General features: G+C 39.0%; 1 protein-coding gene across 4 annotated transcripts in view; it reads left to right on the top strand.

Moving 5' to 3' along the window:
• The window catches only part of AOX1 (aldehyde oxidase 1), a 46,616-nt gene extending 35,321 nt beyond the window's left edge, over window positions 1–11,295 (top strand). For 3 of the 4 annotated variants that reach the window (XM_056348520.1, XM_056348521.1, XM_056348517.1), the window contains 8 exons: window positions 533–661; window positions 1,159–1,233; window positions 2,827–2,879; window positions 4,982–5,096; window positions 5,739–5,804; window positions 6,364–6,552; window positions 7,972–8,150; window positions 9,184–11,295. In XM_056348520.1, the coding sequence (XP_056204495.1) occupies window positions 533–661; window positions 1,159–1,233; window positions 2,827–2,879; window positions 4,982–5,096; window positions 5,739–5,804; window positions 6,364–6,552; window positions 7,972–8,150; window positions 9,184–9,238 (861 nt within the window). In that variant the 3' untranslated portion in view covers window positions 9,239–11,295. The remainder of the gene's footprint in view (window positions 1–532; window positions 662–1,158; window positions 1,234–2,826; window positions 2,880–4,981; window positions 5,097–5,738; window positions 5,805–6,363; window positions 6,553–7,971; window positions 8,151–9,183) is intronic. The other variant, XM_056348518.1, reaches the window with a different exon arrangement.
• Window positions 11,296–13,911: the final 2,616 nt, after the last annotated feature.

Genomic DNA, 13,911 nt, shown 5'->3' with positions numbered 1-13,911 from the left:
GAAGAAAAACAAATTGATTGGGTTTTATTCTTCCAGTGGTATGTGAAGAGGTTTATTTAGAAATAAGAACTTTTTGGGGCTGATCCCATAAAGCCCATGATAAAAAAAGACAGTATTCAGATTAGTATACAGTTCAGATATTATTGTTGTTGTTGTTATTATTATATTTGTTTAATGCAGAACTGAGAGACAGATAAATATCTGTAAAGATATTAACCAAGTCAATGAAAGCTTGGGATCTGGGCCTGCATAATTTTCACTAAGTCATACAGGACATAAGCAGCAAAATGCAGAACCACATGTTGCACTCCAGTCCCATTGCAGAATTTGAATACAGCTAAAACATTGCCATTCTGTTCTGTTTCTTTGTACTGACAAACTGGGCAGAATGATTTCAGCTGGAGGTTGGAAGGGGACTTGCTGAAACTTTATTCTTTCTTGTATTGCTGACTTCTAGCAAGTACTGGAGAACTGTTGGAGTGTTTAAAATGTTTCTAAACCAGAGAATAACGTGGTGTTCTTCCTGAAACAGGTTGCTAGTCGGGAATTGAACATCCCCATGTCATATATTCACTTCTGTGAAACCAGCACGACAACTATTCCCAATGCATGTGCCTCAGCAGGATCTGCAGGGACAGATGTCAATGGGATGGCTGTGAAGGTAAAGGGTAGTGTTTAGTTTAGCAAAACACCCTACCCTTCATGGTACTTAATGCCTGCCAAACTTTAAGCATTAGTGATCCCATAGAAATAAAGTTTGAGATTACCAATAATACCACTGGAGGTTGCTAAGAAGAAACACCACTTGTTGACAGTTTCTCAGTAATGGTGCTTACAAATTTTCAGAATATGATCTGAGCTTTCCCTCAGAGGCTTATGTTTGACAAAATCTTTGTTTTGCCTAACAAAATAATTAGTCCTGTACAAATTTGGTACCCTGTTCCTGTTCTAAATCTACTGATTCATGCAGATTCCAGCCCTTGTAACTTAACCCTTTATAAGGTTTGTGTCTATGCAATTTAAATGACACCTCCTATGATACCTTTTCAAACCAAGATGATGGTAAAGCAAATACTAATTACTAACTAGAACATATCTTGAATAGTACCAAATGTATCTGTGTTAATTCTGTGATATGTTCTCCTGACTTCTCACCAGGATGCTTGCCAAACTCTTCTCAAACGCCTGCAGCCTATCATCAGCAAGAACCCAAAAGGGACCTGGAATGATTGGGTAAGACAGATCAATCCTACTAAGTGTGTTTGCAGAAGCTGTGGTATATGCCTTGTAGTCTATCAGTCTGTTCAGCCTAATAATCCTAAAGTTATAAACTGTAGAAACAGGTTATTTCACAGAAAGATGGGAGTGTAGGTGCTTGGTTTAGATAATGGGGAACAATCCCCTGATCATATCTAGTTATAAAGGGTCTGTGAAGTCACATTTGGAGGCATGGAAGTTTTTAATATGCAAAAAATACCAGGTTCTGCAATAATGACCCACCCCATCTTACCCTCAGACAAGCTGTTGCCAGAAGATTGTCATATGGATACAGTGTATGTGTTGATTTTCTTACATGGCTGTTTTTTATTTTTACCAAATCGATGAAGAGAAGCCTCCTAAACTTCTTCCTTCCATCTCTCTCCCATATGCAGTGTCTCACAGAATTGCACAGAAAGTAGCAGGAATCCTTGCTCCCATTGCTCTAATATGTAATTAGTTATACTATTAGTTACATTTGCAGCAGAGTAGTGCAAAAGTAATGCTAAAGCTGTTTATAGAAATGGCCCCTGTCTGGTGCCCACTTGAAACTGGAATAGAATTTTAGGGCTAGAAACTGAGGTTTTTTTAACTGAAATATTTCTGCTGTAATATAAACTATGAAGATATGGCTAAGAATCTATCCCTATGTATCAAGATGTTATAAGAAAACCTGTTTGTTATGTTTTCGTATCCAGTATTGCTTGTTATCTATGGCCTAATGAAAAGGACATTTACAGATCCAATACGCTAGGGTGTTTCTTTTCAAGTGATTAAATACTAAAATAACTATGAAAATTTAAACGCTTTCTTGACAGTAATAATTCCTAGCAATAGCAAATAATGTTGGAATACATGTGGTAGCTTAATAACTGACAGCTGTGTATGCAAAGATAATCTCTAATAGATGCCAAATTAATTTGGATAATTCAGACATACACAAAACATAGCAGAAATGGCTGACCTAAAAAAGAATATATGCAGAGAAGTAATTTTATATCTTGCAAATTCAGTAAATTGCAATTAATTAAAAATTCAAAAAAAGACCCAAACTTCTTGACTTGTAAACTGAGTAAATCTAACATGAGAATCACTGAAAGGGAATAGATTTGGGACCTCATACCGTTATTTTTACCACTGGTAGAAGAACACTGCAGAGAGTATTTCTCTTGTCAGCTGCCATTTTTGTGCAAGTAAATCATACAGATCTTCTATGACAGGGGGCCCCATTTCTGTTAAACTTGAGCAGAAAAATTGAGCAGGGCCCTTTCTGACTACAACATTACCAATGATAAAGATTCTGCAAGACCACCACTGTTGACAGGTCTTTTCCTTACTGTAGTGCCAAAAGAATTCAGATTGCTCATCCAAAGGGGTTTTAGTTCTACAGTATTAGGCACCATGGGGTTTTTTTAGCACTAAGTAAACACACTTAGCTGGTCATCTTTTCTTTACAGTTTGTTACAGTTTGGTTTTTAAGTAAATACAGGAAAATAAGTAAATATATGTATGCTGTGTTCCTTCCTGACTCCTTCCTTGGTTTACCACAAATGCTGCTATATTTTACAGATTAAAGAAGCTTTTGAACAGAGTGTGAGTCTTTCAGCTACTGGCTACTTTAGGTAATATATTTTTGTTCCTTAAAAGTGCATAGGTTAGACCAGGGCTGATTTCCGAAATTAACCAATGCCATGAATAGAAGATCCTGTCCAGTAGTTCTTTCTAATGGCTCAGCTTATGTTTTATGCAATTCTTTTATATATGGGGAGTTGGAGTTTAACGTTTAAGTGCTGCTAATTTATGCCTGGCCCTATGTGGGCTCTCTAGAAAGTATCAAAAGACTATTTAGTCCCATCTTTACTCCATGATTTGGTTATTAGCAAACCAGTAAGCATCAAAAAAGTGACCGCTGCCCATAACAGTAGGTGTGCAATGTGGGATATAGTTCATTTACTGGAAGCTGTATTGCTATAAACCATAAATATTGTTGTACTACAGGTTGTTTACACTTTTACCGACAAACATAATCACACCAAGTTGCATGACAGGAAGAACAAGTGGCAGCATTGGAGTATTTATCCAGCACACACCTGTAATTAGCAATTAGGTGCATTTGTGGAAAATTAGGCTCATTTAATTCTAGATCTGAACCTTAAGGTTATTTCTCTTTAGAGGAAGGAGAATTTAAAATGTCTGGTTGAGTTTAAGAGAAAGCTCATGGTAATTTTATTTTTTTTTAAACTCACTCAGGAATCAGATGCTATAATTCAGCACTAATTAAAAACTACAGAGGGACTTGGTGCTCACGTGAGAAGTAGGGTTGGTCACTGACTCTAGTTTTGGAGTTATTGTTTTGACAATTTTAACAATATTGTTTTGCATCTGGAGCCTCAGAAGATTCCCACCATTTATACTCTTAGACAGGGATTTAGTCACAACAGCAATGCTATTGTGAGACACAGTAATCATAAACACAATTCCCTCTGCTGTCTCTCAGTGCAGTCTTGTGGTCCTTTTTCTCTGAATTCTTTCACGGTATTTATAAAGAACTAGAAAGGAAAAAATTCTGTGCTATAACTCAGGTGGGATTCAAAGAAAAGTTTCTCTCAGCCTGCTGTGCCTTATATCTTCTCTCCCTCCACCTGTATTTACCTGCTGATCAATAGCAACTTTTCAGGTATTCAGGCAGCCTGGAGTAAATTGGAGAGGCACGTCACAAAGCCATACTTACTTAAAACACCTAGAAAAGCCCAAACAAAATGTCCCTTCCTTCTGTTAAGTCTGTTCAAGTCTGTATTCTGCTTATGCAGCCCTTTAGGAAGTTGATATCTTGAATGCAGTGAACGACAGCCATACTTTGCTATTGACATTTAATGGTGTGCAAACCCATCTGCAGATCCCTGAGCCTCAAATCCTGTATTGATCTAGTTCTTACCCAGTCATGTTCTCCACATCCAAGAATCTCAAAGCCAGCTGAGATAGATGGAATGTGAGAAGCTGAATACGTGGATTTTGTGTAACGCTTTTTAAATGCATGGTTCAATGCTCTGAATTATACCACAATTGTTTTATGGAGTATAATTCTAAATGTGCTCAACAAAAACATTTCACTCATATATGGTCAGAGAGTATGCCTTGGTCACATAGCTGACATGGTTGGGGGATGCTGCATTTCACATCTTCTTGTGTTTGTTGAATTTACCCCATCAGTCCTGACTACTATAGTCTCCTCAGTTAGTCCCACTGCTTTCTAAGGAATTACACCTTTATTTTAATACTCCTGACTCTCTCACTCATTGTGTAGGCAGCTTCCGTAATTTTTACTCTTTCATGTCTTGTAAATTGTTCTTTCATAGATCCTGACCAGTTTTCCTCCCTTTTTCTGAATTCCCTTATGTGCTATTACCTCAGCAACCATTACCCTAAATTTGTATTCTGTACCTGATTACCCTGTCTTTATTAATATGTTTCTGGGATTATGCTGGTTGTAGACTCTCCTGATCTGAAATAGCTTGCTTGCCTGCTAAATTTTATATAAATACAGATCCATCAAACCTAAACTACTAGTGCTCTGTAGGATTTCATGGAACTTAACTGCTGGGGTTCTGACCTGTTGTTTAAGATTTCACTTGAAGTCGTTTCAAACTTTCATTTGCTCATCTGCTTTGTTATGGTGCAAACATTCACTGATTTTTTTTCTTGTGGATGTCATTTCTTCCATCAGAGGCTACAATGAAAAAATGGATTGGGAGAAAGGGGAAGGACAGCCATTCACATATTTTCTTTATGGAGCTGCTTGTTCAGAGGTTGAAATTAACTGTCTAACAGGAGATCACAAGGTAATAATGGAGTGTCATGGAAGTTTTGTAAGTAATGTGAATGAGGTTTGTTTGTATCACTGGGTGCTGCAACAAACATTCAGATTTTGCATTAGTAAGTCACCTGTCTTCAGATGATAGTAAATATATCAACAGTGTAAATGCAAAGTACAGGTGGAGCAGAATGAAAGCCGTGTACTGTTAACCAGCTTTTTGCACATCTGTGTTAATGTCATACATTAGTGTCATAGATCTTTTGGGTTATGACAGACATCTGACATGTTCTTCACTTGTTCCTTCCCTGTTTGCCAGCAAATTACAGCAGAGCTAAATATTCTGTTTCCAGAATCTAGACCATCTAGACAGCTAAATCATAGACTGCTGATCATATGCCCTCTATCTGTACTTAGTTATGTGGGGATTTCATTGTGTGATGGGAAAAATCTTGCAAGGCTGCCTCTGGTGAAACTTCTGTAAAAGCTGAGACAAGCCCATTTTGCTTGTATCGGGGTATTGGAAATTACTTTGAAATCGTGTACGTGGCGGGGGCCTCTACCTTAATATATATTATGCCACTGAATACCAGCTCTAACCTGAATTATGTTCTAATGCCTCCACGCCATGCATTTCTCTCAGTAATATGCATTTGAATTTTATTGACAGAACCTTAGAACAGACATTGTTATGGACATTGGATGCAGCATAAACCCAGCTGTGGATATAGGACAGGTATGTGCCAAGAATTTCCTGCTATCCTTATCTGAAATAAAGATTACCTCATTAATTCAGAAAACATTATTGTTAGATAATGTTATAATTCATAGATTAGAAGGCCCTTTACTTGTAGACTTGCCCCATTTGAGTCAGTGTCAGAGCTTCATAAATGTCAATGAAGCTTGAATTTTACCCACAGTGTCAACCTGTAATACTTCCTGTATGTATATATGCCCACTGTCTGCTGGACTTTAGTACTGTTTGTGATCTACAGTCTCTAAATTCTCCTATTGTTCAATCTGCCTTCCCCACACGATAGCAGGGAAACACCTTTATTCATTGCAGGCTATTCCACAGATCTCATCATTTCATCATGAAAGCATTTGTCTCTGCCTGGTATGAGAGAGGGGTGTGAAAGCTTTTTCCATCCCAGTAGCCCAAAATGTTGAAGAATCCCATTAGGCAAACAGGACAGAAAATGGTCTAACATACAGTAATACAAATCAGTTCTTGCCCAAGTTTTACCCATTTTAATACATGAGAATGTAAATGCTATTTCTTTTCTTTCTTAAAGATTGAAGGTGCCTTTGTTCAAGGGATTGGACTGTACACAATGGAGGAATTAAAGTACTCTCCAGAAGGAGTCCTCTGTACTAAGGGTCCAGATCAGTATAAGATCCCCGCTGTTTGTGATATTCCAGAACAATTTAATGTTTCCCTGCTGTCATCTTCCCCAAATCCTTATGCCATCTATGCATCCAAGGTAAGCAAACAGTCACAGGGCCTAATTCTTAGATCCCAGGACAAACAGAGGAATTACTTTGATATACAACATACAAAGTTTTCAGTTCTTCTTCTTAAGCATTTCAAAGAAGTGTCCATGAAATAGTTTTATTTATGACATCAGGGGAGCTAATATGAAAAGACATAATGTGTGATGTTGCTGCATATCTTTCATGATTGGCAAGTAGTAATTTTAGGGATTTGTTAACAGACCATACACAGAAGCTGCAAGCTGAATTTCAAACCATACTTTTAAAATGTTGTGATAATCTGAAGGGTTAGAATAAAAATACCAAAGAAATTGATGGAGAAATAATGAGAGTGTGCAGATTACTTATGTGTGTTACACAATAAGAAATAGGACTGTATGCGTGTATTTATATGAGAGATTGGCTCAAGTATTCAGCTGGTGTAATCATTGCTTGAATTTACACCAACAAATATTCTGGCCAGTTGTATATAGGTAGTAATGGTAAGTCGAGATGAAGGTACTTCTGCAAATTTCCAGCTGTTTCAAGTATTAGATACACTTTTAGAATACAGTAAAATAAAACAGCATGACATAAGGAAAAAGCATTTTTACAGCAAAAGTTATTAAAGAACAGATAGGTCCTTTAAAATTATTTAAAGCTGTCTCAGTAATACATAATTAGAAAAGTGTTTGAAAAAGCATCATTTAGGTGAAGTAGTTACATAGTTGATTGGGAGTTGATCGAGAGAGCTGATACTAATATCCCTCTTCAAACAGCTCTTTTCCTTTTCTGTGAATTTACCTCCTATAATTACCCTTAAAATTCACTGTAACATGATGTGATTCTGTCTTCATGCAGCATATTTGGGGAAGACATTTGGTTAGCAGATTTTAGCAAGGAGGTAAGATTCAGTTGCAGTATCCCGGTCCAGATTAAAACATTCAATACCACAGTACTGAGAGGACTATGGAATAAGGGTAGATTTTGACCTATCTTTGCACTAAGGAGCAAATGTGAATCTAATGTCAGAAGCAGTGAGAGGATGTCAAGCCCACTGAGGTCAGTGGTGTCAGGTCAGGTGCAGGGAATTATCAGGAGTTCAGGCTTTGTTTCTTAGTTGTATCTGTACCTGGTTTTGGATTGTTTTAATTTTGTCTGCTAATTATTCTAAATTTCAGTTTTGCAATGAGACAAAAAGGTTCTAAAATCAATAGCCAATATTTGAAATCAACCTTTTTAGCTCCATCAGAAGACTTGGTGTGATCTAGGCTTGCTTCCACTGAATCTAAAATAAACTTCCTTACAGAAAGACAGAACACTTTTTGAGTCACTGACTTTATAGCTTTTTAGTTGATATTGACATGGCATGTACTTATTTCATTTGCTCAAAACCTACACCTATTTGACTTTTTTTTTTCTTTTTTCAGGGGTTAGGTGAGGCAGGATTTTTCTTGGGATGCTCTGTGTTCTTCGCTTTGAGAGATGCAGTAACTAGTGTGAGGAGTGAAAGAGGGCTGACAAAGACTTTCGTACTGAACAGCCCTCTGACTGCTGAACAACTACGGGCAAGCTGTGCAGATGCCTTTACTGAGATGGTAATAGGAAGGTGGGGGAAAGGTCAAAGTATCTCTGGGTAGAAGTGCATGCTGCTTTTGCACCCCTGAATGGTGGGATGCCTAACGATGTTTCCAATTGGAGATGCTTTGTATACAGCCATATCACATGGCTCCTTGTAATTGAAACATCTAATAACAGGTCTCACTCACACAAGTTATTCCAACAAATGCCATTGAAACATTGTACTGGCATTTCCCTGGTTTTGTATAACCTTTTTTCTATTCTTTGAAATGTACGTAATTGTTACAATCTCCCCTTTCTCTTAAGTCTCCTCCTTTCTTCTGTATGTCAAATCCTATAGAGGACTAAATAGCTCCTCTTATTGACAGCAGTGGATCAGCCTCTGAGGATCTTCAGACTCCTTCCAGGTGCTTTCCCCCAGTGACTTGCAGTCTGGTACTGTCATCTCATTCTGGTACTCGTTGCTATGCCCGGTACTCTTTGGGAGAAAAATAATTAACTCAGAGCTAACAAAAGGATACAGAAGAAAAACAAATGAGACAATACACTTCTTACCATGCTGATCTTTTATATTCTGTGTTTTCGGCCACTGTTCGCTGTAGTCATGTTCCCACTGCTATTACAATTCTTTTTCTGTGTAAGTTTTTACTTAGCATACAACATCTGTTGTAGGCAAGGTCCTTGTCAGCATGTAAATCCATACTGTGCCCTGAACTTCTCTGAGGCTCTTCCATGGAAGCTTGAACTTTCACTCACAGATTATTCCCATGGTATCTCTGTGGTCATGGTGGGATATCATTGGAACCCGGATCAATAGGTTTGTGGGCTTACTCTCATCAACCTTGCAGGAGGTCAGGTCCACCAGTGCAGAGATTGTGCTTCTCCACCCCTGTTTGGCCCTGAGCCCAGTTATCACTGATCTTCCTTCCAGCCACCTTCTGTAGGTATCTCCTGTAGGGCACCCTGCTGGGTGACTTGGAGACACCTGATAAGGGCAATATTGGGGGCTTGCCAATCAAATAATATTAACAAGTATTTTCATTTCTCGCTTGTTTTCTTAGATCACAGAAAATGAATCTGCTTCCTCCACTCCTTGGGCCCTATCTGTGTGAATGACAAACCAGACTGCTTAAGACCTGAAAGGAATGGAATGGAAAACTGATTTACTGCCCCAATACACACTAATCAACACACAGATAAATATATTTCCTCATTTTCAGAATAGAACTAGCTACCCAAAATAGGCACACTACATCTTCCATTCATTCTCCATCCAGTGTATTCATTACAGTACTTTCCTTAAATTACTGCATTTAATTGCTAGAATACATGTCCTGCATTTGAAGCATATATATTCAAATAGATCTGCTGAACAGCTTAGCTCAAGTGCTGCAGGAGAAGAAAGGTAGGGTGAAGTATAAAGGTATGTTAGATAACTTACTGCCACTTACTACACTTAACAACTTCATATGATAAATGATTTTTTAATGGCTTCAGCTAATTTTCTAATTCAGATTTGAGTCTTGCAGTGGAGTGTGAGTCCAGAGGTCTTAGCTGAAGAATCAGAACCTTGTTTGTTGGATTCAGTCCCTTTTTGATGAGAAGCGATGCTCTGATCTGTAGTAAAGCTGGTTTAGTTTCTTTTGACATGGGCATCTTTGTGTTAAAAACATGGAAGAAACAAGTGTTATGATTTTCTTTTGCTATGCCAGGCAAATTGCTATGGCTGACCTACAGATATATGGGAGATTAATTTTATCACAAAAGTTGGAAGAGTCACTTTGTAGAGGGATGAAGCTGGGTTAATTAACGTTGATAATATACAGCTGTGGGCTGGCTTCAGGGGCTGGGGTGTTGGCTGATGTAGATAAGATGCAGCTGTGGCTGTTTCTGTTAAGAGGTTGGGCAGCCAGTGAAGAGGGAGCAGCCAAGGAAGAGAGGAGGAAGTAGCAGAGAGAATACGCACCCTGGGTGAGGAGGGATGAGGAGAAGGCAGCAGAGGGACTGGCATGAAGAGTATGTTGGTACGAGATGGTAAAAGACCTTGCTGCAGCTTGATAGTTTGGAGAGTGCTGTGACATCACTTAGTTGTAGTTTCCACTGGAAGCTTTCTTTTTTCTCATGGAGCAAGCCAAAAGCCTCTGAACTTAATGGGAAGACTCACATGGAGTTCAGTGTGCTTTGAATGGGAGACTGGATGAACCTGTCTCTGGAAAGGATTTGTAAACAGTGCTTAATCCTGTGCTCGGGACTACACTGAGCCATGAAAGTACAGTTGAGAGTTCTCTCTCACTCTTGGCTACTCCTCTGATAAAGAAGATAAAAAGCTGTAATGAGATCAAAAGATGATCTGCGAAGATCAGTCATCTGATGCTGCCTACAGTGCAGTGGGATTAGACCACATCCAAGTAGTAGCAGCTGGAGAAAACAGGAAAATATAAAGCAGCGCTGTTATTAAATGGTAACAAATTCTGGTGTTATTAAATTTCAGGTATGTATGTATTTGTAACCTAAGATGAGACCCAAGAAATTACATAGGCTGTATCAAAATTAATGTATTATGAAAGTTCTAACCACAATATTCAGATTTCAGCGTCAGAATCCACAATATTGAACTGACTGAGAACTTCAGCCTTTCTTTCTCTTGAGGTGCAAACCTGAGATTTCAGTTCTGAATGCACACACACACAAATACATGAATCTCCATGGTATTTGAATTTGGGGCTTACATCTGGGGTGCATCCTAACACAGAGAAAACACTTCACTTTTTTTAGTGAGTCCACAGAAGTTATGCAAAGTAGCACCTGAAAAATTGCAGCAAGTTTTGCAAGTAGAACTGGGAAAATAGCTAGTTTGTACATTCAGTGTGTGGTTTCGGTGAACCTCTGCATCAGTTTTTCCTTGCTGAGCATGGGGATTGCTCTTCCAGTTGCTCACAGGTCAGATTGCTCCAGAGCCATGAAGATCTGTAATGAAAATAAATGGCTCTAATTTGTTTGAAGAGCCTGAAGGCTCTTGTTGTTTCACTGCTCCTCAGTCTTCCACAAACTGTTTTCTCTCCTTGCCTTCCATCCCTTTTATGAGTTGATACTGTATCTGTGACAGAAATCAAGTTAGTAGGTTAAACTGCTTTTGCATTGACTATTAAGAAATCAAATCTTTATTGTTTTGATTTGTCTGTCTCTCTGTAACCACTATGAGTAGATGAAATTCAGCTGCTTAAACGTGGGGGTCTAGACATTTTATATGTCATAAGACAGCAGATACATAGGAGAGCACAGGACTGGGAGATGCAACATAGCAACTGGAGGCCCAGCAGGTTATAGTGGCACTAGAAGTGTGGTTTAGACAGCTGAAGCCCCACTGATTTTTACTTATTTTTCCTCACTTTCTTTGTGTTAACTTTGGCTTTTATATAGTGTGAGAAAGTCAATAAATCAAATGAAATGTGAATGCTGCTGCCATTAGTTTTTCTGATTTGAAACACCTTAGTTTCACTGCGTGGGCTTACTGATGACAGCTCCCAATCCCAAGTGTTAATAGCAGCCCCAAAATACGGATAAATCCTGGGATCTGCTGAAGCAGGCAGCGTGTAGCTCTACTGAACTGGAGGGAAGGTGCATTGTCTGTTGTTCTGTGTACCAATGCATCAGCTGGTTAGTTCCAGACAAGTCAAATCTTGGAAAAATCATGGCCCAGCCCTTGCAGGCAATGATGTTTCCCCACCTGCAGTGCTGAGGTGTTTGACCTCTAGGGATTCATCATGTTCTAGACCTGCACTTTGTTTTCTGCAGTGCAGATCACATGTCTGCTTGTCAGTATTTCTCAGTTATTATTAACAAAGATTCCTACCTGCCACTTGTAAAGTGGCACTGTTGTCTAGTTGTGTCAGTAAAAGCTATACATGTAGCAAACATGGGTTGTTGGGGTTTTTTTGGGGGGTGAAACATTAAGCTGACTTCTGGCCTTTAGGTGTCTGAAAAACTGCATGGAAGCTAGAAATACCAGCAATTAGACATCCTGACAGATGACACTATGGCTACTTGGGATATTATGAAATAAATTTTCTTAGACTATACAGGTGTTAGAGGGTATTTTGTTACATTTTTAATATTTATTAAAATGTGCAGACTCAGAGGGCTAGGTAAGCAGAAAGGTTAGGGCTCCAAAGGCACTGACATAGGCTTGGCTACTTGTGGCGAATGAAGAGACAGGACACTGCTTGATGCAAGATGTCGATTTATTGTACACAATCACGAGTTTATATATGTTTTCAGAAGCTGCACACTTTAAACAGATTGGTTCTTTAAGCTAAGCATTGCATACTAGGCAATCCCTGATTGGTGGTTAACTACAAACAAAGGACACTTTAAGTAAGTGTTTATATCATCAATTAACAGCAAGGTGTTACCTCTCCTTGGCCCCTCTGTTCCTCATTCCCTTATCTTCTCTCAGCATGACTCATCCTGTTGATTGTTATCTGTTCACATTCCTTGTCCTCCCAGGGTTTGTGGCCTACAAGCTCGAGCACATTCCTTTCAGCTAACATGGTCCTGATTTCCAGGCCCCCTCCTGCATCTCCCCCTTCTTGTTTTTGAGCGTTCTCGTTGTAAGCATTGAAATAAACAAGGAACACATAATACTAAAACCAACAATACTGTCAATACCATCAATGCTCCTTTGATCACATTTTGTAACCAGCCCCCTAATCCAAGGTTTGAAAGCCAGTCTGTTAACCCGTTCTCAATCTTTATGGCCTGTACATTTTTTCTTAACTCAGCGAGCTGCTCATGAATAGAGTTAGAGTGATCAGTCAAATTCATGCAACACTTCCCTTGGTGCTGTTCACTCTAGGCTACTCTCTACTGTTCATGCCATTTCCTTATCTTCTAGAGGCGAGATCACATTCCTCCTTTGTTTCTGTCTCGTCCTAGTTTCTTCTCATACTTCCTCAAAATTACTTACCTCTTTGCTGCAGGATCACAGCTGCACTTTGTCAAAGCAAGGCCAAAACTGCACATCAATGTCAAAACAACCCACTGTCTCTATTCTGTACAATTTTACAATTCCCCCTTTTTGTTTTTGAACAGCTAGTACCAGGTTTGCCATGTTCTGCAGGGCCCTTGCAAACATGACAGCAACCAAGGTAATAGCAAACAAACAATACTGCCAATTGAGTGAATGGATGCCAAAAAGGCTGAGATTTCCTCAGATTTTGGTAACATGTTGCTGCAATGGGGCGCCTAAAATCCACGCAGCACATACCATCCAAATCCTCACAGCCGTGTCCTTGAACCAACAACAAAAAGCAGTGGCAAATTTGACTCACACTCTTAACTGCCTACCAAACAAGGTGATTTAACTCTTTAATGCTTTCCCTGCTGTCAGTCCGGATAAGAGTAAGAGAAGAAGCGCTGCAATACGTTCCCATCATAGCCTCCTACTACATTAGCATCTACATAAAGATAATTATCGACATTCAAATTGCAAACGATATCAACTTCTTTTGGATTAACATTATACAGAGGTAATCAATTATCCCAAATATCAAGGCTTTTAGTAAGATTCTTCATTCCCCACATACATTCACTTTCTTGCAACAATTTCTGCAAGTCAGTTTCAAGGAAGGGCACACCAAACAAGGACTGGTTCAGTCAAAAAGTTCAAAACATCGCATGCCTTCTCTGAACATACCTCTGGGGTCATTCCCTTTGTTCCCTCTTTTTTTTATGCAACCAGAGACACTTTTACCATAACAGAGAAGCCCCTATTTACATCTCTGAGCCCG

The sequence above is a fragment of the Falco biarmicus genome, chromosome 8 (assembly GCF_023638135.1).
Source record: "Falco biarmicus isolate bFalBia1 chromosome 8, bFalBia1.pri, whole genome shotgun sequence".
In the NCBI taxonomy this organism is placed as follows: domain Eukaryota; kingdom Metazoa; phylum Chordata; class Aves; order Falconiformes; family Falconidae; genus Falco; species Falco biarmicus.
This window is presented reverse-complemented; position numbering and strand designations above follow the sequence as displayed.